The sequence below is a fragment of the Castor canadensis genome, chromosome 1, assembly GCF_047511655.1.
Source record: "Castor canadensis chromosome 1, mCasCan1.hap1v2, whole genome shotgun sequence".
NCBI classification, from domain to species: domain Eukaryota; kingdom Metazoa; phylum Chordata; class Mammalia; order Rodentia; family Castoridae; genus Castor; species Castor canadensis.
The window spans coordinates 72,703,251-72,730,729 of record NC_133386.1 but is presented as its reverse complement, the minus strand read 5'-3'; the positions used below and the strand labels follow the sequence as shown (position 1 = coordinate 72,730,729).

The 27,479-nt window shown below is 45.0% G+C and overlaps 1 protein-coding gene across 1 annotated transcript in view; it reads right to left on the bottom strand.

Annotated features, from left to right (window-relative positions):
- Positions 1-12,820: 12,820 nt before the first annotated feature.
- The window catches only part of Gabrr2 (gamma-aminobutyric acid type A receptor subunit rho2), a 51,106-nt gene continuing 36,447 nt past the window's right edge, over positions 12,821-27,479 (bottom strand). Inside the window, exons 3-9 of the mRNA XM_020173702.2 lie at positions 24,542-24,609; positions 22,849-23,072; positions 22,059-22,141; positions 21,761-21,901; positions 18,745-18,897; positions 17,244-17,440; positions 12,821-13,132 (exon numbers count right to left, since the gene is read on the bottom strand). Of these exons, the coding sequence (XP_020029291.2) occupies positions 12,821-13,132; positions 17,244-17,440; positions 18,745-18,897; positions 21,761-21,901; positions 22,059-22,141; positions 22,849-23,072; positions 24,542-24,609 (1,178 nt within the window). The remainder of the gene's footprint in view (positions 13,133-17,243; positions 17,441-18,744; positions 18,898-21,760; positions 21,902-22,058; positions 22,142-22,848; positions 23,073-24,541; positions 24,610-27,479) is intronic.

Below are 27,479 nucleotides of genomic sequence, written 5' to 3'. Positions count from 1 at the left end.
CTAAGGGGAAGAGAAGGAAGAAAAGAAGAAAGCTGTCTCTTCATAATGGAAACTTCTAAGTTAAATCAAATTTCCTGTGCAGTCCTGTCTCCCTCTGCTGGATTACAGTGAAATTGTTGAAGACAGCCTTGACTCATTTCCCAATCTGTCTTTAACTGAAACTCACAGGCTTCTAGGCTCACATCTAACTCCACAAAGTTCCCTGCTTGCTTGTTTTCTTTCTTTCTTTCTTTTTGCTTTTTTTGGAGGTACTAAGGTTTGAACTCAGGGCCTCATGTTTGCTAGGCAGGCGCTCTACCACTTGAGCCACTCTGCCAGCCCTTTTCGGGGTTGGGTATTTTTGAGATAGGGTCTCCCCATCTATTTGCCAAGTCTGGCTTTGAACATTGATCCTCCTGATTTCTACCTCCCAAGTAGCTAGGATTACATGTGTGAGCCACCAGCGTTCGGCTCCCTTGGTTTCTTGTTGATGGAGTTTGATGTGCTTGTCCTGTATCCATGGAGTCTCTGTGATAATACTGTGGTGAAAAGAGGAAATGCCGTAAGATCCACTGCAGTACTGTGAGGAGCTCTTCACCAGGAAGCTGCTGTATGAGGAAGAGGGGGATGTGGAGTTTCCTCAGCAGAGTTACAGGTTGTCCGAGGACTGAATACAAAATACCAGACTTCTTGCCCTGTGCTCCAGAAATACTCAGAAGCTGGAGTTGAGTAATAATGGATTGCCTTTGAATAGTCCTTTGGCCTGACAGGATATTTTCATATCCATGATTTCATTTGACCTCAAAACAAACCCTCCAATTCCTCAAAGAAGACATAATGGGGTATTATTTCCACATCATTGATGAGGAACACACGGCCCCTAACATGAAGTTATTTGCCCTGGACACATGGTTAATAAATGGAAAAATTTGTGCTTTTGATTCCTGGGCCTGTACTTTGTTCTCATCAACTTCCCACTCCCCGTCCCTTTCTGAAATGGCTGGTCTGTAAAATGATCTTATTTGTGACACAGTCTTCTCGCTTACCATGTTGCCCAACAAGGCATTACGATAACAACTCAAATCTTTCAGTTAATTCCAGATGACTCCTTGCTAATTAGAGACTGATTCATTTGAAAGAAGCAGAGGCATTTTGCCAGTGGTAGGGATGAAGCCTGAATAAGAAGCCACATTTGAAACTGTCCAATTTTGAAGAAAAGAAAGAATGTGATTTGATTTCATGATAACATAAACAACAGAATTATAATTAAACTCATGGGTAAATGTACAAGAGAAAAACACTACGTGTAAGACAAACTAACACAATGTAAGCAGTGTGATGTCATGCTTGATTATTTGACTTTTTCAGTAGGTATCTGGACTCATAGATTAATTTTGTGATTTCTTCAAGTTGCTTCATTTAAATTCTATTCTCTCTTTAAATCACTTGAAAAGTAAAAACCAAATAGCAAGCCTCAGGATGTTTTTGTCTTTGTTTATTCAGATGACTTGGTTCTTTGCTTTAAGGGAAAGAGAAAATGCTAGGGACTTTCGTAACCCAGTGAATGAAGGATTTTTGTAATTTGTGTCTTCCCTCTGCCTTTTGAAGCCTAGGGTCACGTGTTCCCTAGAGGCTTCTGAAATCACCCTGAATCTTCTCCAGGCCCTCATACCCAAGAGAGCACCCATGACACTGTGGACTTGACATAAATTACAGGTTTGTGGGCACTGCAGTTGATCATTGATGACTGGAGCTTACCTTAGACATCTTACAGAATCATGTCTATTTTAGCTGGGAGAGGTGTTGGAGCTCCCCAGGTTAATCTATCTCGTTTGCCATCAGAAAACTAGTCTAGATAGGTTATTTGGTTTGGGTTGCCTTTTCCAAGGGACTATAAAGCCGTAGGCAGTTCTTGTTCTACTCGTTCCATGTAGACCTTTGTTCCTAGTCAATGCTAGAGAGAGAGCTAGTGGCTCTCTGGTGACAGATCTCTGGTGACATGGATCTGACTTCTGCTCCTAATTCTGTAGAAAATGCTAAAGATAGCAGCCTGGGTGGCTTTCTCAGTTATCTTTTCTGAGTTGAATGTTCAGTAGTTTCAGGAGTTACTAAGTTTCGCTTAATTTAGAATTTTCACAGTCCCAGCTCTGAACCCTCAGTAATAGGGACTTGTAATTTTTAGATGACCATGATTATTTTGCTTAAAATTGTGTTTTACTTTCAGCTCAATTGATCAGTATTCATTAATGTTTAAATGGAAAAGAAAAAGAAGTGCTGCTCTGTCTGACTCCATTGTCCCCATCGGGTCATGCAAGGTACTTCCTGACCTCAGTAATCTACAGCAAAAGGAGGCAGAGCCTGAGGCACTAGGAAGTCTAAAAGAGCAAGGCCAACTGTCCAGGTGGCAAGGACAGAGAGAGCTGAGTAAAGGACAAAATCCTTGGATGTGAGAATGCTTCCTGCTTAGCAGTCCCTGCCACGGGGCATTTTCCACCTCCGTTGGACACCACACCATGTCCTGGGAAGACAACCACATGTAAGAGTTCATGGATCTGTTCCATCAAGTTGGTGGTTCTGCTTGTCCCTTAAATTCAACGGTGGTCATAGTAAGCACAAAGAACATAGCTGAGCACTTGGAGTCTCACTACAAACTTCCAGAAGACCAAAATGGGAAGTTCAGATTTTAGGCGAAATGATCAGCTCTCTACTGTTATGTCTAGTGGATAACACTCCAATGAGTTTGAAGACAGCCAACAACACACACTAGTAAACAAAGGCTGGTGACAGTTGCCGTGAAGTGGGGATGTCTGGAGGAAGAATGACAGCGTCTTTTTAGACAGGCAGTAGTCACAGCTTAGTCTCTAGCCAGTTGTCCCTATGTCCAAATCTCAGGTGTGCCGTTACACCCGATTGACCCTGGGGAGGTAAACCTGTTCAGACCTTAAATTCTTCAGGTGTAAAATGGGAACCTTAACAACAATATATACTGAGTCTGTTTTCTTTATTTCTCCAAAATAAAGAAATTTTGGTTATTTATACAACAGGGTCTTCCCCAGCAGCAAGTAGAAACGAATTATTAACACATATAAGAACATGCGTTAAACTCAAAATTGCTATACAGAGTGAAAAACAGCCAGCCACAACAGAGTGCAGACCTTAGGATTCTGTTTATATGAAGTTTTAGATATGACGAAACTAATCAATGGTAATAGAAGTCAGAGCAGAGGTGAGGTAAGAGTGAGGTGATGGTAGTGGCTGACGGGCTTGAGAGACCCTTATGAGGGGTTGGAAATTGCCTCTGTCTTGATAGCAATGTGGATTGATGGGTATATATAGTCTTCAAAGCTTACCAAAATGTAACTTAAGATCTGTGCATTTTACTGCAGGCAAAGCATGCATACCTTAGCAAAAATTTTCAACCATAGATATCTAATAGCAGTTTATTAGGCTTGGAGGCTTGGCTCAAGTGGTAGAGCACCTGCCTAGTGAGGTCTTGAGTTCAAACCCCAGAACTACCAAAAATGAAAAATGGTAATAGTTTATTAAAAGGCAGCGTTTTCAGAAATATTGGCGTGATTACACATTCCAACTGCTTAGATGCCCAGTAAAATATGCGCAGTAGAAAGAGCAGAATAACATTGTGGAAAACAATAGGTGTCTTTGTTCTTAGACATGATGACCTTAAGGTCAACAGTAACTTACATCTCAGGTGTTCAAACTGTCCAGACTCTTAACCCATTCGGTCGCACATTGTTATTCATGACAGTGTTTTTAACGTTGTCTTCTTCCTTTTATTAACAAAGAGAATCTGGAATATTAACCTGTAGCTATTTATTTTGCTCTGGGTTCTTCTCATTTCTGAGAATACATATTTCATATTTGCATAGTGACTCAATTTCCTAAAGATGTTCAAACTCAAATGAACTGTGGTCATATTTATAGCCTCTTAGCCAATAGGACTGCTCAAAACAGTACACTATCATTCATAAGAGAATGAGGACAACTCAGGGTGACCTCCTCCCGATCGTGGGAAAAATCCTAAGCCCATGAATCACCTTGGAGATCACAAAATATCATTAGCCTTGCCTTGCCGCCTCCCATCTGGTAACCAGGGCCCCCTGAGGGTGTGGACAGTGCCGCTGCTGGTGGAGCGACCTTCCCAGTGATGACAAGAAGACTTTGGGCTTTCCCAGAGCCCCTAAGAAAACTGCTGTGGATCTGCTGACTCCTTTTTCCTGCCCCCAAACTGGCAGAGTTGAGGGGAAAGAAAGACATCTTACACTCTCAAAATAAACTGGCAGGGATTCAGTGCTCAGGTTCTGTTTCTGGTGCAGAAATTGAGTGTCTTTGAGCTCAGTTGTGACGGAAGCTCCTGGCATCAACACCATGCTTTACAAGGGTGCAATTGATCTCTGACCTTGAGACAGGAGCAAGAAGGTATCAGAGAAGGAATGGAGGGAGCAGACCATTCTAAACGTCTTTCTGTAGACATAAAGCTTCCTGGGGTTCACAGTCAGAAAAACCAAGTCCAAAAACCAAGTGGGAGTGTATTGGGTGCTCTGGCAGGGTCTGTGCGTTCCTCTGCTGGATGTTTTCCCTACCAACAGTAAATGCTTTTCCTAGCATTTTTTTTGCAGCTGGATGTGGTCAATAGGAAGTGTGTTGGAGCCTGTTGGATCTTTCCTTAAAAGATAGCTGGCATGTCCCCTCTGCCCTTCTTTGTTCCTTTAACTACCCTGCTTCCTCCAGGGCAGAAAGAGAGTCACATACCAAGGATTTTGGATAGCATCTTATGGGCAAAGGTTAATGGACAGGAGGATTGTTCATGAGTTCAGGTGGGGAAAAGGTGAGAAATTCTAGAGATGCTTCGGGATTTACCTGTCCTTATAGGAGGTTTTCAGGTGTGTTATTGTGTCAGATGTATGATGGGAACAACCAATTTTGCAAGTCTAGTGAAATGGAGACACCATTAAACAAAGGACAGTCAACAGTCGTCTTGGTGACAGCTGGTTTTGAGTCTTCTTGCTTCTACTGTTAGATGAACACAGCTCCACGGTTGCATCAGCCTCTGGCCACCTGCAGGTTGCCTCTTTTTCTCCTGTGTCTGCCTAGCCTACCTCCATCAGGAAAATCCTTCCCACTGCAGCCGGGCTGATGTGAGAACTGAATTAGGAACATAGTGCTTATAAATCTGGCATTTACCACAGGCCTAGTGCTTGGCCCTTTGCACACTTGGTAACTCGAATGTCTACTCTCATCTTCTCTGATGGCTGAGGCAGTATCCGCCCGATGTGTATGGCTACAGAGGGTGCACAAGTCCTCAAGGTGCTGCTTCCCTAGCTCTGTTCTATAGAACATACTATTTATTTTATTTTATTTATTTATTTTGCAGTACTGGGGCTTGAATTCAGGGTTTTCACCTTGAACTTCTCTGCCAGCCCTTTTTGTGATGGGTATTTTCATGATAAGGTCTTGTGAACTATTTCCCCAGGCTGGCTTCAAACCGTCATCATCCTGATCTCTCCCTCCTGAGTAGCTAGGATTACAGGTGTGAGCCACTGGTGCCCAGCTCATAGAATATGCTAAACACTGTCCTTATACAGCTCATCCAAATTCCAATGTAATAGCCTCGGGGAACCAACCATTAACAATGCAACCCCCTTTTGGGCCAGGTATGTCACCATATCATTTTTTAATCCTTCAAAGAATGAGTTTCTAGCAGCCTTTTCATAATAAATAGCATTACTTTGTCTGATCAGTTTTCCTTCTGCTCATCTAAATCATTTGTGATTGAAAGAGAATCATAATCTTTTCTTTTTTGGAGGTATTGGGATTTGAACTCAGGGCCTCATGTTTGTTAAGCACGTACTCTACCACTTAACCCATGCTCCCAGCCTTTTTGGTTTTTAGTTAATTTTTGGATAGAGCCTTGAGTTGTTGCCCTGGAATCCTTATTATCTCCAACTCTCGAGTAGCTGAGATTACAGATATGACCCACTGTGCCCCGACTCATTCTTACATTTTTTTTTCTAGTACTAGGTGTTGGGTCTGGAGACCTAAGGCAGATGAGTGAGTATACCATCCCCCATGGGGAACACTATGATTCCTACATCTTGAGAAGGAGTTGTAAATCTGCATTTCTGCACCCTGAAGAGGAGATACAGGTTCTGATAGGCCTGTGATGGTGCTGATGAGCAAAATGCTCTCAAGATTATTTCCCCTCCACCATAAAGGGCAAACAGACCAGTTCATCTAAGAAAGCCTAGGAATCCAGGGCCAATGAAAAGAGTTAAAATGCCCATAAAAACCCCAGCCTTCACCTGATCAGCGAGCTGCCTGTTTCCAGGCTCTGTGCATGCTCTAGCTGTAGCCTTTCCTTTCTTTCTAATAAATCCTACTTCATATACTGGCTTTGGTTTATAAGTCAATCAGCTGCTTCACAAGCCAGTTCTCTGGCATGTGAAGGCAAGGACCTCAACACCGACCCTCAACACTTCAAACCAGCACGTAGCATAGGGATCGAGCTTGGGGCCTTGTACTTGCTAGGCAAGCACCCTACGTACTTGGGTCACGGCCGTAGTGAAGAGGAAGATAGCCTTGAAACAGGGTTGTAAAACAGGGTAAACTGTCAATTAAAAGCTGTAACCTCAGACAGAGCTGTGAGGAATTGCCCATTAGAGCCATGCAAAAGTTTGGGACCAAGATGAAAGGCACCATGCAGAGATAAGCACCCATTCCTGCCTTCCTTTTTCTCCACTTGTAAATAAACTTTCCAAAGCAGGCTTCCCCCGCTGCTCTTATCTAAACTTTAGGTCTCTAATCCACTACTAGCCCTACTTTATGGGAGAGCACATTCCTTGTAACCTGATACCCTGCACTGCCTTTTAAATATCCTGTGAATCCTTTGTTCGGGGCTCAGACACTGGTACACGTCTGGGCCCGCTAGCGTAAAAATTAAAATCTGAGTTCTCCACTCCTCCGAGTGTTGCTTGGTTTCTCCTCTGACTATATTGCCACAACAGTAGGATCATCATCTTTACCAAGGACAGCCTCCTGCCTACATCTTGTCACATCTGTCTTTACCCTTCTCAACTTTTATGGTTATTATTTCCCCCAGCCTCACTCTCTTCCACTTGAAAGTCTCCCTCCTCCCAGTTTCTATGACACAATAGTCTTCTGTTGACTGATCTATTTGTCAGTCAGTCCTCTTCCCACTTAGATATATATTCCCAAGCTCCTGCCCATAGGACTGCTCTCTTCAGCAGTTTCATCCACTTTCATAGCTTCATTGCATTTCCAATCTTTGTCCCCTTCCAGCCTCAGACCAGCATTTACAGCTTTTTATGTAGCATGTCCATTTCCTGGTCACACTGCAGCTTCCCATCCGCATGTATAACAGCTCTCTGGCCTCCCACTCCTCAGTGCCATCAGCAAGCTGGCTAAGGCTCTCACACATAACTGAAAGTAGCGTGAGCTTTCTCTGCTATTATCATTCATTTTCTTCTGCATTGGTTCCCTCAAACTAAATAGCTTTATGTTTTTCAAGTTCATGGTCTTTCTACAGATGTTTACGAAAAGATTGAACCCAAAAAAAAAGTGTTTTTTAGAGGTTCTAACTTTCTAAACTTGCCCACAGCCCAGTGCTCTGTCATCTTCAACATACACAGCTCAGATCAGAGCAGTTAAAGTTCTTCACCAGGTTTATTGCAAGTGGAAGGAGCCTTGACGCCAGGGTCACAGGCCCTCTCTGCCTCCCTGCTCCCCACCACACACACCCCAGAGGAAATCTGCCTGCAGTGGGGAGAATGAAGACAGAGAGCTGGATGCAGAGATGTCGGGGACATCCAAGCCTGAAGTCCCCAGAGCGTCTCTGCTTCTGTAAATTCTCTATGAGCTCTTATAGTTTCCTTCCAGTAACTCCGCTTCTGTACCATTTTCAATTGGACTTTCATCCGTGGAAACTAGAGGGTTTGAAGACACAGTAGTTTATATTGTCAAGTTAATTGATTTTCAAAAATATTTTTCCCCAGCTTAAAACCCTTCTTGCTCCAACTTACTTTTCCAATCTTATCTCTGTCATATGTTACAGAGATGTCTACTCACTGTCTCCTGAGCATAACTTAAACTTTCCTTTCCTTCTGCAATGTTTTCCCATCCCTTTTCCAGTAGTTGGATGTATACTTATCCATTGTTCAAAATTTACCATAAAGGGCACTCCTCAAATTTTGTGCTTTTCCCTTCTGTGAGCCACGCTCACTCTAGTGTAAGTTCCTAATGCCTACAGGGTGTTTTCCACTCATGTATTTATCTGCCACATTCCATCTTCAGCACTAGGCCTGAAGACAAGAGCTTAATAAATGCTGGCTCCTTAATGTCAATGAAATATGTACAGCCACCAGCTTTTGTATAATATCTATTTCATTCTAACATGCACATTTTTCACAACTTAATATGGGTGATATCAAGATTTATCTTCTAATCATTATCATGCCATGATATAATTAGTAGCATTTTTTTCTTCCTTAGTGACACATAAAATATGGATTCATCTTCCATTTGATTATATCTTACTTTCTGTGAAATAAAGTATCATTGAAGTACTCCTGGTAACAATGGTGTTTGTACCTCTTCTAGCATGAATCATTCCATGTTCTCAATAGTTCCTTAGTTCTATTTTCTACTCCTACTATTATCTTCAGCTCATCTCCTTTAATTTTTACTTTTCTCAAGTAGAGTCAGACTATTATTCCTCAATGAATTGGTGTCAAGTACAATGGTGTTGTTACATCATGATCCTACAAGATTAAAAAAAAAAAAAACCCTTATTGATTCCAGTTATGTTTGCCATAGACTTTAACTCCAATTAACTATGTAAGCTACCAAAAAATAGTCTTTATTTGTTTTGTGAATAGGCAGCCATGTCAGATGAACCACAATTGAAGAGGACAAATAGACTTACACCAAAGCAATATGATTGTTTAATGACAATGTAATTATCACTCTTTGAGCAGCATTGTGGCCTGAAAGAGAGACTCTAGAGATCAAAGGTTTCTAAACAAACCCAGAAGCCCTGTACCACCCAATTATCTTTGTTTACAATCTTTCATTCCTCATTTATCTGCCAGGCTGAGAAATCCAGTGATTTTAGGAGGTAAATTCATTGAGGGAAGATGTTCGAGGGCTCATTAGCCCTCGAATAATGGGGACGTGCCATTGAGCCCTAGCATTGTGGAAAGAGCTAGCTTCTCACCACCTCTTCCCATAGCCTGGGATTCCACCAAAATGAATGGCTTCTTCCACAGACCGCATTCTCTGCAACTCCAAACTTCCCTGTCCCTTCGTGCCTTTGTGCAGGCTGATGCCTCCCTGTAAAGAGTGCTGTTCACCAGAACTTTCTGCCATTGTAGAAATGTTCTACAGATCTGCACTATCTAACACAGTACCTGTAGCTACTGAGCAGCGCATTTAAAGTGTGAGTGCAATTGAGAAACTGTGTTTTCAATTTTATTTAACTTTAATTAACTTACACATGGCTAGTGATGACCATAAAAGATAGCACAGATCTCGCATGTACCTTGTCACAGTTTTCCCTCTGTAAGTCCCCGACCCTCAAGGGGCAACTCAGGGTCTGCTTTCTTCTCCATGAGATCCGGTCTTCCCAGTGGATTCATTGTTTCCTCCTTGAGAATTCTCATCACACATTAAACCATGAGTACAGCCCTGAAACCTTATTATGGTTTGTATGTGCCCCCTAAAATTTCATATGTTGGAAACTCAATCCCCACATTCATGTGTTAATGGCATTTAGAGGTGAAGAGGATTAGTTGGGGTCATGAAGGAGGATCCCCCCTCCCATGATAGCATAAGTGTGTTTATAAGAAGAGAAGGAGAGATCCAAACCAGCATCCTTGCTGTGTCTTGCCTGTGGTGCCCTCCACCACATCATGATGGGGCACATGGTAGCATAAACCTATAATTTCAGCTACTGGGGTAGGGGGAGTAAGGCAGGAGATGACAAATTCTAGAGGTCAGCCTGAATAATTTAGTAAGACTTATTTTGAGACTGTCTCAACACAAAATAAAAAAGGGGCCGGAGGCATAGCTTAGTGTTACAGCACTTGGTTAGCATATGCAAAGCCCTGGGTTCAACCCCAGAGCACCAATAACAGCAGAAACAGGCTCTCAGCAGAGGCTACCACGTGCTCTGGCCTTCACAGCCTCTAACACCGTGAACCCAATACATTTCTATTCTTTACAAATTACCCAGTCTCAGGTGCTTTGTTTTAACAACGCAACGTGGACTGAGACAAAACTTTTCAACCTACAGCTGTTTACTGTGCCATCCTCTGACAGCTCCCTCTCAGAGCTGTGACTGTGCTTACTCTTAATTGGGATCCCACTATACTGAGTATAGCATTGCTTTAAAAATGTCTGTTGCCTGGATATTCAATAGTAACACACAATTAACATCAACAGTAAGGAACTGACAAGGGTTGTCACACAGTAAAAGATTAATCTTGCCTACAAAAAAGATTTGCACCTTGGCCCCTAACTCCTGGAGATAACCGCTAAGCCCTTGAAATGTCCTGCCTCATAGAAGGGCCTGGGACACATTAGGTAGTCTATGCCAACCATGTGACTTAAGCTGGCGGCCTAGAGCCCAGGTATCAGCTCAATTTCTGGATGGGCAAGAGACTAAGGACAGCCATTGGGCCATCAGCAGTATCCATGTGACCAAACTCTGGTAAAAACTGTCGACTGTGCTGACCTTGGACATCTCCCTGTTTGGCAGTCCTCTATGAGCTTCATTATAGCTGGGAAAACAAGTGCAATCCACATAGCTCCAATGGCAGAAGACAGTTCAGAGTGTGCACCTGTCTCTCCTGGACCTTCCCTATGTACCACTTCCCTTTTCTGATTTAATAAACTGTAACCATGAGCACAGTGGCTTTTCTGAGTTCTGTAAGTCCTTCCAAAGAATTATTAAAACTTAGGATGACCTTGGGAACATACCAAACTTGCAATGTATGCCATAATGGTACCTGGAGTTAGCCTAGCAGAGAGCTCAGCTCCTGCATCCCACCCCATCACACAGCCTCCGGAAGCCACAGTTCAGATCAGAGATCTGACCAGAGGTGACAGGTCTGGGCCTCAACGTTGTCAAGAGACTGGTGAAGCAAGCGACTGAGACCAGGTTTATACAGAGAGTATGTAAGGGAACAGAGGAAATGGGTGCAGGACCAACCCTGAGGAAGGAACAAAGAAACAGGATGTGTAGGAAAACCCCGTGGTCGGTCATGCTGAGGGAGTGAGAGGATCAGGTCGCTACAGGCCCCTGAATTGAAGCTCCTGGAGGTTCTGGTACTCATGTGTATCCCAGTCCTCAGGAACTAAGCCAAGCCCTAGGGAGTCAGGAGCTGTGGAGCAGAGGTCCTAGGCCAGAGCTTACTTGATTTAAGACAGGGTTATCTCCTCTCTTTTGCTGACCATTTTTCTACTTTTGACCAAACAGCCGGGCCCTGACAGTAAGCTGGTAGGAGCAGGGAGTAAGAGAACACAGCAATGGTCTTCAGTGAACAAGAAACCCAAGGTGGGCAGTCTCTCCTACTCCCCAAGAATGGCCTTCTGACCCCAAGTGCTGAGCTCTAGAGAAAGAGCCCCTCATTACAGCGATATCCTTCACCACCTAAAATTCTAATTAGAGATTCACTTGTGTTATCTAGCAATCTCTTACAACAGGGTGCAGAGAAATAGCCATTCACAACTTAGTGCAGATTCAGTACATCAGATTGCCATCCTGAGCTTAGCTGCATTAAAGGAAGATCACTAGCTTGTAGAAGTAAGGCCCCCACACTATGGGTAGGATTCCTGGGGTGAGGACTGGATTTGGACACAAAGGTGATGATGGTGATGATTGACGGTGCTCTGCTGGAAGGAAGGGGAGGAGTCCAGGAACAGATAGGATGGTATCTGAAACAGATTTCCACAGCAGACCCATGTCCCCTTCTCCCCAACACCAAGCTGTACTCTCTCCAACTCTCCAGTCCTTATCCTGCCAGCCCTAGGCTTGTCCCACATGAAGATTCCAGGACAGAAGCTGTGAGCTGGGTTTATGAGGGCCCACGAGAAACTAGAGCAAAAGCACTGGTAAATAGAATAGGCCTAGGGGTGAGTGGGCTTGAGGGAGGGAGAGGAAATATAGAGATTCATTATGATGTGTGTAAAATGAGCACAGCTTCAAGATGTTCTCTAAGAACATCTTATTCATCTCCACAGTTCCTGACACAAGGAATGGTTGAATGGAGGGATGGATGGATAAATTTATTTCCTCTAATTTATAAAATGATGTAGGTTGTCAGATTCATGTAGGCCAAATTATTTCCTGTCTAGGATCTGAGATTTTTTCCTTCCCAGATAGGCACTTCTGTTCCTGATTTCCTGCTCCTACCCAAAAAGTCCCTATACTTGACCTTCATTCCCCCTTCCTCTCCAAAACTGAATTCTAGGCTTCATGGGTGTCTCAGAACATCTGGGAGGCATTTGAGCCTTTTTTTTTTTTTAATAGGAGGGGAGTTCTAAACAAGTTCACACACAAGAACAGAAGAAGACAGTTATATTAAGAGAGATGCAAAGTATGACACAGACCACAGAACGAACAAGAAGCAAACCATGAGGTTGGGGGTGAGAGCAGCTGGAGGCCCCTGGACTCCTCAGAGAGTGGAGTGCTGTCCACGTGATCCAGGAGCTGCTGCTGTGTGTGTGGCATGGGGAGCGTGGGCAGCAGGTCCTTGTGTCCACCAATAACTATCCATGCCCTTTCCTAGGCATAGCCTTGGAGCCCCTAGGAAAACACTGACCAATAAATTAAGTTGAAAAATATGTAGGAAGCAGGGAATATCAGCCGGGAGTACTTGTCGATGGTGTGGGTGTTCTGGAAGATTCGGAGCCCCATCTGACCCTTGAGAAGCCCCTTCTTCCTGGAGGAGTTGGACTCAGTGCCCAGGGCCAGGTGGACCACAATTTTGTCTTGTCTTTCTTCTTCTGGCAGAATATGGCTTCTCGGGTACCCAGCCAGGCTGTTGGCCTCAGACTCACTGCAGCTTCCATCCAGCATCATGGTTCTTGAATGAAGCATCCCACACATGCAAGGAAACTACAGGCAGCAAACACAAAAGGCTCAGTGAGGCCTTGTGAGACAGGCAGAGGAGAGCCAAGCTTCATTGCTACTGAGAAGCAAAGAAGGATCTCCAGAGAGCATTGAGCCTGTGATTGTCTACCCTGGTTGCATGTCACAATCAGCAGGGCCACACCCAGGTTCCACTCTAGACTCCCTGAGTCTAAGACTCCCAGGTAAGTCTACCATGCAGCCAGAATTAAGAACCACTACATAAATGGGCAAAAACTGAGACCTAGACAGCTACGCAGTTTTCCTGAGACACACAGCTAGAGCTGGAGTCAGAGGCAAGAATTGAGGGCAGGGGGTTGTTTTGTTTGAGACAGGGTCTTGTTATGTAGGCTTGCCTTGAATTCTCCAGTTTCCTGCCTCTGCCTCCCAAGTGCTAGGATTATAGAAATGCACCACCAGGCCCAGTGGTGCATTAAATTCCAGAGGCAGGAATTTAAGTCCCTACATTCTGATTCCAGTGTATAGCTCTACTTCTTTGTGCATGAATCAAAAGATAATAATTCGAAATGGCTGGGGATGTAGCTCAGAAGTAGAACACGTGCCTCTCCCATGTATGGGACTCCGGGTTCAAACCCCACCACTGCCAAAAAAAAAGATTAGAGAGAAGAGTGTCTTTATTACAAAGCGTTGCATTTAAGAGTAAGGGTCATGCCAGGCAATGGTGGCTCATGCCTGTAATCCTAGCTACTCAGAAGGCAGAGAACAGGAGGATCAAAGTTCGAAGCCAGCCCAGGCAAATAGTTCATGAAACCCTATCTCAAAAAAAAAATCACAAAAAAAGGGTTGGTGGAATGGCTTATGGTGTAGGTCCTGAATTCAAAACCCTAGTACCGTGAAAAAAAAAAAAGTAAGGGTCATAGCACCTATAATGTATTTTTGAGTAGCTCAATTACACCAACAAAAATATGTTTATTTGGGAAAAGAGCACGCACAAACATGGCATAACATTGGATCTGGGTGTACAGTCTATGGATGTATAGTACCCTATTCTTCAATTATTTCTGCAAGTATGAAAATGTTTATAAGAGCCGGGTGTGGTGGCCCATACCTGTAATCTTAGCAACTTGGAAGGTAGAGATTTGGAGGACAAAACAGTTCAAAGCCAGCCTGGGAAAAAAAATTCCAGACCTCCATCCCAACTAATGGCTGGGCGTAGCTGTGACCATGTACCATCCCAGCTACGCAGGAAACATAAGTAGGAAGATCGCAGTCCAGGCCTGCCTGGGCATAAATGTGAGGCCCTGTCTCAAAAATAACCAAATCACAAATTGCTAGGGGGGACATGGCTCAAGTGTAGAGTATCTGCTTAGCAAGCACAAAGCCCCGAGTTCAAACCCCAATACCACCAAAAGAAAAAAAAGAGGTTTTAAGAAATTCTAAGTTGGAGAGGAAGAGATAGTTCCTCTTGACTTCTCCCCACAGTTGTAGTCAGTGGGGGTGGGGCTCCCAGTGGGCACCTAGACTGGTTGGTGTTGACTGAGCATGAAGCCTGCAGGGTATAGCCATTTGGCCATGGCTCATTCTTCTCAGCCTTTTAACTTTAATATGTTTCTGAACTGGCTCTCCCCTGTCTGGTGACTCTGGTTTTACTATCTGGGAGCGTGAAATCATGACATTTCACAACCTGCTTGCTATTGGTGTGGGTCTTGAAATACTCAGATAAACGCCAGGAAGCTTTCAAAGGCAAAAATGACCTGATGCAAAATCAGAATTCTTCCATTGCAGAAATTATTTGTGATTAATCAGGTATCATGATTTCATTATTATTTCTAAACATTGTCCCATCAGTAACAGTAATTCTGTAACACTTCTGAACAGTGAACAAGACTCAGAAATGTAGGGGAAAATGGTTAGGAAGAGGTCATCTGTTTAAGTTTAATCACACTTAGGTTTATCCACCCAAGCTTTGATGAAATTGTGAGGTACTGGCTTTGGGAGTTACTTGCTTATTTAATAAAGGCACAGGTCTTCTTTTCTTTGCTCTATACTGAAATTTGTTCCGTTAAAATGAAAATAGACTTTTTGCCTAAGGTTTGGAGTTAGAATGAAGAAATACCAAAACTTATGATAAATTTCCATAGCTGCTTGTTCTGAAGGAAGGGTGATCGGCTCCTGAGGTGTTAGACAGGTCTGGAAAAGCAGTCTGATCACCCTATTGGGCAGCTGACAGGAGGCCCAGTCTGTGCCTTCACAGTGCTTATCCCCCCACTGGAAGCAGGGGTGCCTGTCACATCAGGTCTGCTTGTTGGAATTGCCAGTTCCGCGATACCATCCCCAGAAATTCTGAATCAATAGGTCTTGGGGCTTACCCTTGGAATCTATTTATTTTGCAGTGCCAGGGATGGAACCCAGTGCCTCTCTCATACTGTAGGCGTTCACTCTACCCTCAGCCTGAATCTTTATTTTTAACAGACTGGAGGTGACTACAGGGCAGTTCTGCCTGGCTACCACTCTGGGAGCCTGGTCATCTCTGGGAGCCAGTTTAATATCATGAAGAGTGGTTCTCTGTCAGGCAGCAGGAGGGAGATTTTGTCTTCCCACCACTCTGTGCCCTTCCTGCCTTTCAATCACATGCTTGCCCACAGTGGAGTCCATGGAGACAGCCTTAAGGGCCAAGCAGCCTTTCCTCACGGGATTTCCTTGTTATTCTTTAAACTGTTTTATAATCCCTGGCAGAGACCAGGGCTCATAGTATGGTAATTTTTTAAATTCTTTTTGTTTGTTTTTTATTTTCTTGCAGTGCTGCGGGCCAAACCCAGCACTTCCTGAGTGCTAAGCAGATACTCAACACATCCTCCGCCCTGTGGTAACATTTTAATGAACTGCCCGAATGCAAGGTATGTGCAGTTAATGGTCGTGCACCTGTATTTGCCAGATGAAGGCTCTGCTATCTTTTTAAGCAGGAAAGTCTAAAGGATCATAAAACAAAAGTACTTAAACATAACCTAAGGGTATTTGATAACAGCCAAAGTGAACGCTATGGAAAAGTCAAATAAGAACTCACATGCTAAAGTAAAAAAATGAAAAAGACAGGATTGCATAGTTTTAAAAGTAAATTCTTAAACAGTCTAGAATATTTGGAGACATTTTGGAAATATTTGGTGGGTATAATGCAGGCATCAAAACACTATTTTTAAAAAGAAACATATCCTTTTTTCTTAAATTATGTTAAAGGATCAATAGTCACCCAGGGGAGCACCAATGTGGGCTTTTCCTGTTTCCTGATCTCTACACCTTTCAGTTGACCGCCGTTCTTATTATTTATTTATTTTTTTGATGGTGGGACTGGAGGTTGAACTCAAGCATGCTAAGCGTTTTGTTTTTTTATTGTGATTAGTAAGAGTTGGAACATGAGTGACATAGGCTTTTCCTCCCTGGGCCGAAAGTCCCTGAGCATTGCTTTGGAAAATTTCCACTTGCATTGTACCTCAGCATGCAATGTGGTACAGTGTAGCATAGATGGCGCAGTGTCACCAGTGACCCTAAACGTTAGAATACTTAGTCTTGGTGTTTAATGTGGCTGAATTCTCCCTGTGCTAGAGCAGCAATCTGTTCTAGAACTCTCACCTCCTCTAAACACAGGACAAGGACAAATTTTCCTTCAACGTGTTCAATAATAATAGTGATCCCTTCTGTCTGCCTAGAACCCTACGGTTTCAGAACAACTCTCACCCACACATCTCAGGGGTCTCATACCCACCCTGGGAGGAGGGTGGATCAGGAACTCTGAAATCCCTTTTTCACAGATGAGGAAAGTGAAGCCCAACGTCCGTGGCAGAGTTGGGTCTAAACCTGTCTTCCTGTTTCCTAATCTTTGTCCAAAGACTGTCTGCCTTCTGGGATAGTCTGTGGTAGAGACTAGAACTCGTTTTCAAACAGGGTGGCCCTCCTTTGCCATAACTGTCTCTCCATTTGCTGCGTGCATCACCCCTGTACCTCCCCTGCCCAATGGCCCTCATTCACATCCAACTGGTAGCACTGGCTGAGAGGAGGAAATGAACAAAATCTCCACTGCCACAGCCCCAGAACGAGAACAGGCTGCGTCGGGCCCAGGCTCCTCACACCACGGTTCAGTCACCTTCTCCCGCAGCTTCCGCCCCTTCCGCTCCTGCACCGTGGTCAGGTAGTTAACGGCCGCGTACTCCAGCACTGAGAGGAACACGAACACGAAGCTGACCCAGAGGTAGATGTCCACGGCCTTGATGTAGGACACGCGGGGCATGGACGCGTTCACGCCCGTGATGATGGTGGACATGGTCAGCACTGTCGTGATGCCTGCAAAACCCAGTCTTAGTTCTACTGCTGACCGCGACCCAAGCTGGTCAGCATCTCCCAGTCACAATTGCACTTCCCCAGACATGTTTCCATCCTGATACCTGGTAGAGGTGTCAGGATCTGCTACCCCAGGATCTAGGCCTGTCTCCCCCAATACCCACTCTCTTCCACTATAGCCTCCCACCCCTCATTAGCTGGCCACCTGGGAAACAGGGTTTCTGTAATGTGGCTGACAAAGTTAAGAATACTTCAGAAAGAACTGATTCTGATATGAAATGAAAAACAATGACTCAACCGGGTGCAGTGGCTCATGCCTGCAAATCCTAGTTACTTAGCAGGTGGAGACTGGGAGGATTGAGGTTCAAGACCAGCCAGGACAAAAAGTTCTCAAGACCCCATCTCAGCCAATGGCTGGATGTGGTGCACACTTGTCACCCCAGCTACAAGGGGAAGCACAAATAGGAGGTTTGTAGTCCAGGCTGTCCTGGCATAAAGGGAGACCATATTTTGAAAATAACCAACTCCAAAAGGGGTGATGGAGTGGCTCAAGTGGTAGAGTACCTGCCTAGCAAGCACAAGGGACCTGAATTCAAATGCCAAGATTGACAAACAAAAGCCAGTGACCCAAGGACATCTCTGAAGGAACATTCCCAAACTTCAAGGAATAAGCATATTGTCCCTTGTTTAAGACACATTTTTCAAGCCCATGAAGACTATAGAAAGTCATGGAAGTGTACCATGCTAATATCTTCTCCACTGTGCCTTGCTGGTTAAAAAAAAAGGCTGATTTTGTCCAAATCATAATGATGGGTTGTAAGTTCTTAGGAATTCAGGGTCTGAGAGGAACTAAAACCACAGTTCTGGGAGGTACAGCCTTCCCTTCCCGAAATCACGTGCTGTGGGCCCTGCCTTAAAACCCTCAGGCTGTCTAAACACAGCCAGCAAATGAAGTTTTGGTATTTACAGATAAATTTTTGGCTCTTGCAGAATCTTCTTGTTTATCTAAGTACTGAGCTCTAATATCGCCAGTTATGGAAGGCTTTATCCTGAACAGGCTATATCTTTCTGATTTGATGCAATCCAAGTGGGTGTTGTTTTAGGTCTCCATGGTTTACATAGTGTGGTGGGGGAAAATGAGTTTTCATATGAATGGTGCAAACAAGAGGCAGGCAGGAAAAGTGCTCTTTCTGACTCTAACAGCCCATCAGTTAGGACTGAAGAATGACTGTACTTCTCCTTTACCTAGTGATCAATTGAAAAAAAAAAAAATAACCACCCTGCCATATCTTATCAAATGCATTTACCCAGTGAAATTCTGGCAGGCACAGCTCTGTGGTCGATCCAGAAGGACACCCAGGACAGCATGACCATCAGGGTGGCAGGGAAATAGGTTTGGAGCAAGAAGAAGAAGATGTGGCGATGCAGAGTGAAATTAATGTAGAGACGATTGTACCAGCCTGGGGACACAGGAAAAAGTCAGTTTGGTTCCGTGTGGGAGGTGTGAATGGACCCCTTCCTGGGGAGCCCTTCTTCCCTGATGTGCTTCTCACCAACAGCAGAAAGTTAACACCTTTCTTTTCTAAAATCTAGGCCCTCTCTCCCACAAATAAGTATCTGTCACTAATCTATTTACTGTCTTGTGGGGAAAGGTAGAACAAAACAGGTCTAGATTTAGTTTTGTTGGAATTTTTTATTTGCAAACTACCACCCCTGTTTACTGAGTGACTACCAGCTGATCAGAAGCAGAAGAGGTTGGAGTGATTCTATTTTGTTGAGGTCAATACCACTGAGACAGGAATCAGGAGAGCTGAACTCTTGTTCCTGTCTTTTGTATTATGAGGTTGGTCACTCACTCTATCTCCACACCATCACAAGGAGGAACAGGCTGTTCACATGATTCTAATGTCTGACCTAAGTTCTATTCTTGACACTCCATCCTCCTTCTGGAAAACTTCTACCATTTGGTCTTTGCTCAGAAAAAATGGTAATATAGGTCTATTTCGTTGTGGCAATTTGAGAATCACTGATTATTGGTTAGAAAAAGGGACTGGAATGACAAGGTTTCAAATGAACCACCAGATCATTACACAACCACTGGGACCCAAGATGGCGCCAAGGACAACGTGAGCGTGTGAAGCGAATCAAAGCTATGTGCACACCCCACGCCTCCCATCTCAACTCAGCCTGATCAGAGAACATGAGAACTAACAGGTGGTCCCAAAGCACGAAGTACACCGATGGCAGTGCAATAAGATGACTTCAGGGGTAGGAAATAGGCTTTGTGTGTGTGTTCATTACATTTATTATTAAAATCATCTTCTACTTATGGCAATTGACACCAATTTTCTATTGGTCATAGCGATGCAAATTTTCTTGTTTTAGTAAAAATAACAGTAAAGTTTATTAGGAGAGGAATAAGGAAGAGAAAAGAAAAAAAAAAAAAGAGAGAAGCATTTCCTGTTCCCCGTGCAGGAAATGGGAGCAAAGAATGTAAACTTCCTTTTCAAAATAAAATCAATTAAGTTGATGACCACATGGTGCTGTATTAATAAAACAAACACGCAGGGGCGTTGTGCAAGTAACTGAAGCTGGGGAAGCCAGATTGAGTTTCTCTTGTTTGGGACACAAGGAAAAGAGTTGCAGATGAGCTTGGATCACCTGAGCTTTCTGATCTCCAGGCCGCTGGTAGGGTGGCTCAAGTGGTAGCACGCCTGCCTAACAAGAGTGAGTCCCTGAGTTCAAACCCCAGTATCACACACACACACACACAAAACCCTCTTTTTTGTTGTTTGGGGCCTTGCACTTGCTAGGCAGGTACTCTACCCCTTGCCTACCCCAAACCTGAGAAACTCTTGATGATTTTGTTGCTTTGAGGTTGGTAAGAATAGATGAGAAAAGAAAGTCGTGTTGCACACATAAGAAGGAGGAGAGATGGATGGAGATGATGTGAGCAGAAGACAATGCAAGTTGGGGCTCGCTCTTCTCCAGCATTTGATGATACGGACAGAGCGGTGTGGGTGGGGCAGGTGAACCGGCCGTGCCAGCAGGGCAGGAGCAGGAGGTAGTATCAACAGCCTTCCCACTAAAGGGCGTGGGTTTCTCGGCACTGGCATGCAGGACAATGAAAGAAGAAACATATTAGGGTCCCATACCCACTGTAGAGCTGCTATGAGTTGAATTGTGTCCCCTAAGAAGGTATGTGGCCGTGCTAACTCCCAATACCTGTAAATGTGACCTTATTTGGAAACAGGGTCTTTGCAGATATAATAAAAAAAAAGTGAGGTCGTACTGGATTAGGGTAACCCTGATGTCTCAATGACTGATGTCCTGATGGAAGGGAAACTTAGACTGGACACAGGGAGAACACCACGTGGGACACACAGACACAAGGAATGCATGTGATGGCAGACTGCAGTGATGCAGCTGAGAGTCACAGAACACCAACCAGCAGAGGCTGAAACGAGGTGGGAAGGGCTCCTCCCTGGGGTCTTCAGAGGAGCAGGCCTTGGACCTCTGACCTCCAGAATTGTGAGAATAAATTTCTGCTTTAAGCACCCAGTCTGCAGTACTTTGTTACAGCAGTCCTGAAAACTGACTCCACAAGTTAAAGGTAAGATTTGAGAAGGGTTGACAAATGAATCCTCACCAAACTTCCAACATGGCCCAGGATCCAAGAAGAGATTCAACTAAGCACTAAAAAAAGGAAATCTACTGGGACTGGGGGTAGAGCACAAAGCTAGCATGTGCAAGATTATGAGTTCTATCCTCAGCACCAAAAAAAAAAGACCTAAAACAAAACAAGAAAACCCAAGCAATCCATAGTCTCAATATAGATAATAAATACCTGTTAAGCAGAGCAAATCAGGTTATGGAATAGTATGCAGCCAGGCATGGTGGTGCATACCTATAACCCCTGCTACTCAGGAGGCAAGGTGGGAGGGTCTCTAGTTCAAGGCCAATGGGAGCAAAGTTACTGAGACCCTATCTCAGAAACAAAACACAAACAAGAGGCCCTGGGTTCAATCTCCAGTACTAAAAAAAAAATAGTATATGAAATATGACCCCATTCTTGTACAATTGCAAAGTTTTTAAAGCAGGAAGTCTTGAAGAGTGCTTATTAAATTGTCACCACTGGAGGTGAGAATCAGGGGATAGCAACTTTTAAACTCTCTAACTCTGCTTCAAAGCACTGTTTATATATTGGGACTATGCATTATTTTAATAATCAAAATTTATTTTCATCGGGCATAGAAAACCCAATGAAGAATTCTAATGTGTTTTCTTCTACATCTGAGTCTGACAGAGGCAAAAGTTAGCTACCAGTGCTGCTGTAGAAGGCCAGTCTGGAAGTCGTGTGGAATTTCTGAATCAGAAACTGAGACAAGGAAATCTTCTCATCTGTTTTCAGAGATTCGTCCCCGTTCTTCCAATACAGCATTAGGTCTTCATCTGTATACGCATCTTTGGGAAGAGGAAAATAGAATGAAGCTGACTACTCTGCTTCTGATGCCCATGAAGCCACAAGGAAATCCCACACCAGAGAAACAGGTCCTGACACCGGCAGGCAGCATCGGTCAGAGAGGGAAGGAGTGGAAGGAATTACAGACACGATACTTACAGCTCTCCAGCTCCAAAGAGCAGGTCTGAGAGTCCAGGGGAAAGTGGCTGAAGTCCATGTTGCACATGGCTGTCACTGTGATCCTACACAATCCAAATACACATGTTGGCTTGGCCATGTCATCGGCACCTGCACCTGCCCAGAGTAAGGGAGACACAGCATACAGCCTAGGGCAGCTGCCTCCTCATGCCTACTTCACAAGCGGGAAACATAGGTAAACAAGTCACAGAACCTTCTAGAGTTTTGTCTTCTGTGCTGAATCCCCTTTACAGCTATTGGGGAGAGTTGACTGATAATGGCTCACCCCTGCATCCTTCTCTGGGGACCGCCCTCAGTCAACAGGGCCACCTGCCCTGGAGATGCCCGGGGGATACCCACACCCATCCTCCACCCAAGGTCAGGAAGTGTCTGTTTTAGCATTTAATTCTGGTGAACTCTACAGGATGTTGAATAAGCCTGCTAAAACACTCAAGCCTGCCCAGAAGCCAGTATGCAATGGCACTCAGTAAATAGTAGCTATTGCTAGCATTTTTATATCTTTATTACCAATTAACTAGAATCATAGACTCTCAGGGATGGAAGACACATAGACATTCGTTATCTCCATCTACTCATTCAGGCCAAAGTGGTCTCACCCCAGTGATAAAGAAGTCACCATTTACTGGGGCAGTCCTTTCATCTTTAGCCAATTCTGAAGGCTCATGCCATCCCAAGACCCAACCACAGTGACGAACTCTTTAGGGCCAAAGGGACCAACTATCCATACTGGGATGACACTCGACGAAGTTACCTCATGCTGTACAGCACATGCCCATCTGGGAACACCCTCAGCATGATGTTGTCGGTGGTGGTATCATGAATGAATGACCTTTTGGAGTGAACAAAGAAGACGTCGGGGACCCAGATCTTCTTCACCAGCCGGCCATCAAAAGTCATGCTTTTGTTGCTGGTGCTGGGGAAAGCCAGCCTTTCGTCCTTCCAGTAATGCCGCAGGTACAGGGTCATGGTGAAGTCCTGTGGGAGCCACGGGTAAGACCACACAGAAATGAGTTAGAAAGCGTCCTTCCTTACAACGGACCATCCTCCATTGCATTAGAGACCCCAGGCTCAGCCTCCAGAGTTGGAGATGACAGCTCCACAGCCCTGGGCACATGATCAATGTGATGGCAGTGAGGTTGGTGTCAGGAGACAGAGCAGCCTGCCCTCCAGGCTTTGTAAGTGACAAGTGATGCCATCAGCCTGGTCCACTGGCCAGCAGGGCAGGGTTTTCCCCAAAGCCCTGCTCTCTCTCATTAGACTCTGTGCACACGGTTCCTCACATATCTGCCTAACCATTCAATTTCAGCTTAGTGGCAAGTCCCAAAATCCTGGGACTGTCAAGTGCCCCTCTCAGGAACATTTCTACCGTTAGACTTGTAAGATCCTTGAAAACAGAAATGTATTGTGCCCACCCTGAATTCCCAGTTACTGGAGAGAGTTGACTGCTAATGGCTAGCCCCTGCATCCTTCTTTGGGCACTGCCTTCAGTCAACAGGGCCACCTGCCCTGGAGATGCCCAGGGGGATCCCACCCCCATCCTCCACCCATTCACCATGAAATGTAATGCCTGGCAAGGCACATGGTAGGTTTTAACAAATATTTGCTAGCTGAGGGCTGGAGGGGGCATAGCTCAGTGGTAGAGAGCTTGCCTAACATGTGCTTTCAAACTGAAAGGGCATATACAGACTGGGAAGAGGTGGGGTTGGGCATAGAGGGGGGCGCTGCAGGACCGTCAGGAGGTGTATGCCTGTGGTGATAGAGCAGAAATGGAGGGGAGGCCCCTGCCATGGAGCAGGTAGGGGAGGTGTGCTCACAACAGGAATTGAAAATCAAAGAAGGGGCTGGCAGAGTGGCTAAACTGGTAGATCGCCTGCTTAGCAAGTATAAGGGCCTGAGTTCAAACCCCAGTAACACCATAAGAAAGAAAGAAAGAAAGAAAGAAAGAAAGAAAGAAAGAAAGAAAGAAAGAAAGAAAGAAAGAAAGAAAGAAAGAAAGAAAGAAAGAAAGAAAGAAAGAAAGAAAGAAAGAAAGAAAGAAAGAAAGAAAGAAAAAAAGAAAGAGAGAGAGAAAGAGAATCAAAGAGCTGCAGAATTTCCGTCAAAATGTCCACCTCTGGCACTTCTCCAAGCATGGCTTATCTGACTACATGCATCACTTGAGACGTGCTTTCAAATTGCAAAGTCCTGACCTCATTCCCAGAAACTCTGACGTCAGAGTGTGTGAGTGGGGCCCGGGAACCTGCATCTAACCAATTCTTCAAGCTATTTTTTACCCAGGAAGCTTGAGAATGCCACTCCAGAGTCAACTTCCAAATCCCCATCTTGTGGCCTCCAGCTCCCACTCTGCCCCCGACAGCCTGCACCACCAAGGCCCGCATGGCTACAGGCATTCAGCCACGTGGTCCCTCCCTGAGGCTGCCAGCCCCGGGGGGCGTGATGCATACCATGTCCACCTCAGAGATGCTGTCCAGACTCTCCACTTGCACGTCCACACCCACCGGGATGGCAGGGCCTGCGGGAGAGCAAAGATAGTTGGGTAAGGCGCATAGCTGTGCACTGCAGGGCCGGGAGGCGGAGATGTCCCCAACACCTTCCCAGGGCAGCCAGCACTGCAGCAGGCGTGAGGCGGTGGCTCAGATTTCTGTGCTGGACTGTATTCCAGCTAGTTCCTGATGTGTGGGGTACCTGGCCTTTATCACTGAGGTCAAGGACTGGGTCATGGTGGATATTTCATCCATGCTGGATGACTACTTTTTATATCCCAGAACTGCCTTGTCCTCCTGTGACATCCAGAAAGGACAGAAGGACCCAAGATTGGTTCATCGGCCTGCCAGGGACTGGATTTGTTTAATCGTTCTACCCAAGGCTGTGGCTGGGGTACTGTCCTCTCACATCTGTCATGAGACAAGAACTCTGTGCAGAGTCAGGTCACAGTGAAAGACAACACTGCAAGATTGGAAAGCTGTTCAGGGCATGTCAGATGCGACTATGTACCACAGAAGCTAGCATGCTTTCATCTGACTTGTAGCAAAATTTCTAAATCGGTGTTTATCTGTGGGATCCTGTCGCTGTCCTAGAGCTGGATGATGGCTTCATGGACAAGTTCACTTTGTCAATAAACTTGGAGTTTATACAGTTTTCTGTATACATGCTGTGCATCGGTGTAACATTTTTTAGAATTTAATATTAATGATGCTGACATGGTGGCACATGCGTGTAATCCCAGCACTCAGGAGGTTGAGGCAGGAAGATTACAAGTTCAAGCCCAGATATACACTGTCTCAAAATAAAAATTAATTTTTTAATAAAAAGGAAATAGATTTTAATTTTTAAAAATTGTAGAAAGGAAAAAAACCCAAAAATGTGTCTGTCAAGCATGTTAAGTTACCGTTACTATCATCAGCCAAAACATGGTTTCTGGAGTCAGGTGGAGGCCGGGCTGCGCCTTCCGGGAAGAGGCCTTCTGGGCCTTCTGGGTAGTGGTCAGCCAGCAGCACCTGGACCATGAAGCCCTGACCAGGAAGTGCAGCACCAGGACAGTCCAGCCAGCTGAGATCTGAGCAGGACAGCCTTAGGGGACAGGGCGAGTCTGGGGCATAGGGAATGAGAAGACCTGGGGGAACAGAGACTTTGACTGAGGCAGGAAGGAGGGTCAGAGGCCCTGACAAGGAGTAAGTAGGAACTAGAAGTTTCAGTCTGTTACTCTGGGATTCAGAGAATTTTTTTGTGTGTGTACGTGTGCTCTTAAACACAAAAACAAATGAGTGCGATTGCTTTATTTTGTTTTATTTATTTTTGGTGATAGTGGGTTTGCACTCAGGGCCTCATGCTTGCTAGGAAGACACTCTACCCCTGAGCCAAGCCCTCAGCTCTTTTTCCTTTCATTATTTTGGGAATAGGATCTCACATTTATGCCCAACCTGGCCTGACCATAATTCTACTTACACTTCTCACACAGCTGGAATGACAGGTGCCTGCTACCATGCCCAGCGTCTGGTTGAGATGGGGCCTCATTAAGTTTTTGCCTGGGCTGCCCTGGAACAGACATCCTCCCAATCTCAGCCTCTTGAGTAGCTGGGATTACAAGCATGAGCCACGTCGTCACCTAGCCTCTTTAGTTTTTCTTTTTTTGTTTCAGATAAGGCAGGGTGTAAATAGATCTTTCTAGTGCCCCGTGTTCCTCAATTGCTATCTTAGGTCAGGGCCCATGAGAAATTCCTGCTTTCTTCTTACTCCAGGCCCCAAGGGGGCTTTGAAGGTTCTGGAAGTGAATTGGTCAGTGAGGGAGGAGCCCCTTCTCAGGGCCAACTAGCAAGCTCCCTGTCCCCCAGGAGCTTGCAATTCAAGGACTGGTCTGCAGGCAACTTGGCCTGGACCCCTTCCCAGCACCCAGACTTCCACATACACTGTGCTGTGGGTCCCCATCATTGCCACCAAGGAACTGGGGCTGGCTCATTACCTCATGTTCTAGACCTGTAGTCTGAGATGTTAAAACGTCCAGAGTTGGGGCTCTGAACCCCTGGGCAGCACTGCCTCCTGTGGAAAGTGTACTGTGCTCTCCGTCCTCATCCCTTCCTTTCTTTAAGGTACCTGGTGACCTGCTACATGGCTCTGAGAGCCAAAGTGAAGACACGTTAGTGACTGCCGTCTTTGGACTGACTCTCTGGTGACCTGCTTTGTCATATTGTGCACAGTGTTTGTTTGACCAGAGGCTGTCTGGCTCCATATAAAGTAAATAGGCATGTGTGGTGTCTGTCACCGTAGCTCCCTGCTCTCAGGGCCTGGCTTGTTCTGCGGCTGTAGCTCCTGCCACCTTTTTAAGGACAAATTTGACAAAACCCTCAAGGAAGGTGGCAGTATTCTCGAGATACTTCCCACATGGGGTGCAGGGCAAGGTCTCAGAGCCCTGGGCAAACAGCTGTACAATGTGTGTCAGGAGGCCCCAGAGCTTCTTCCAGGGGACTCTTTGAGCCTGGCCCTTCGTGGGCTGTGCCCTGACTTTGGGCCACCCCACTGCCAGGCTCCCTGAGCTCTCCATTCTGTGGCCCTTCCCAACAGGGTTTGTAGAGAAATTCTTCCAAATTAAGGGTCTTTCTTTGTCCATTAACAATTTTAGGTTTTGAATGGGGACAAGTCCTATCGAAGTCAGAAAGAAAATAGTCTTCTGAGAGTAGGCCCCCTTAACACTGCTGAGGGATTTTTTTTTTTTTAAGAGACAGGTCTGGTGAGCCACTCAAAGTCCATGGTGGTGGGGTCTCGGGCAGTACAGCTATGAGGTAGCTCAGGAAATGCATATTCAGCCAAGGGCTCTTGACAGGTCGGTGCCTAACATTTCTTGGCCTCACATGGTCCTGGAAAGCACTTTTAGGGATAGTAGATTTT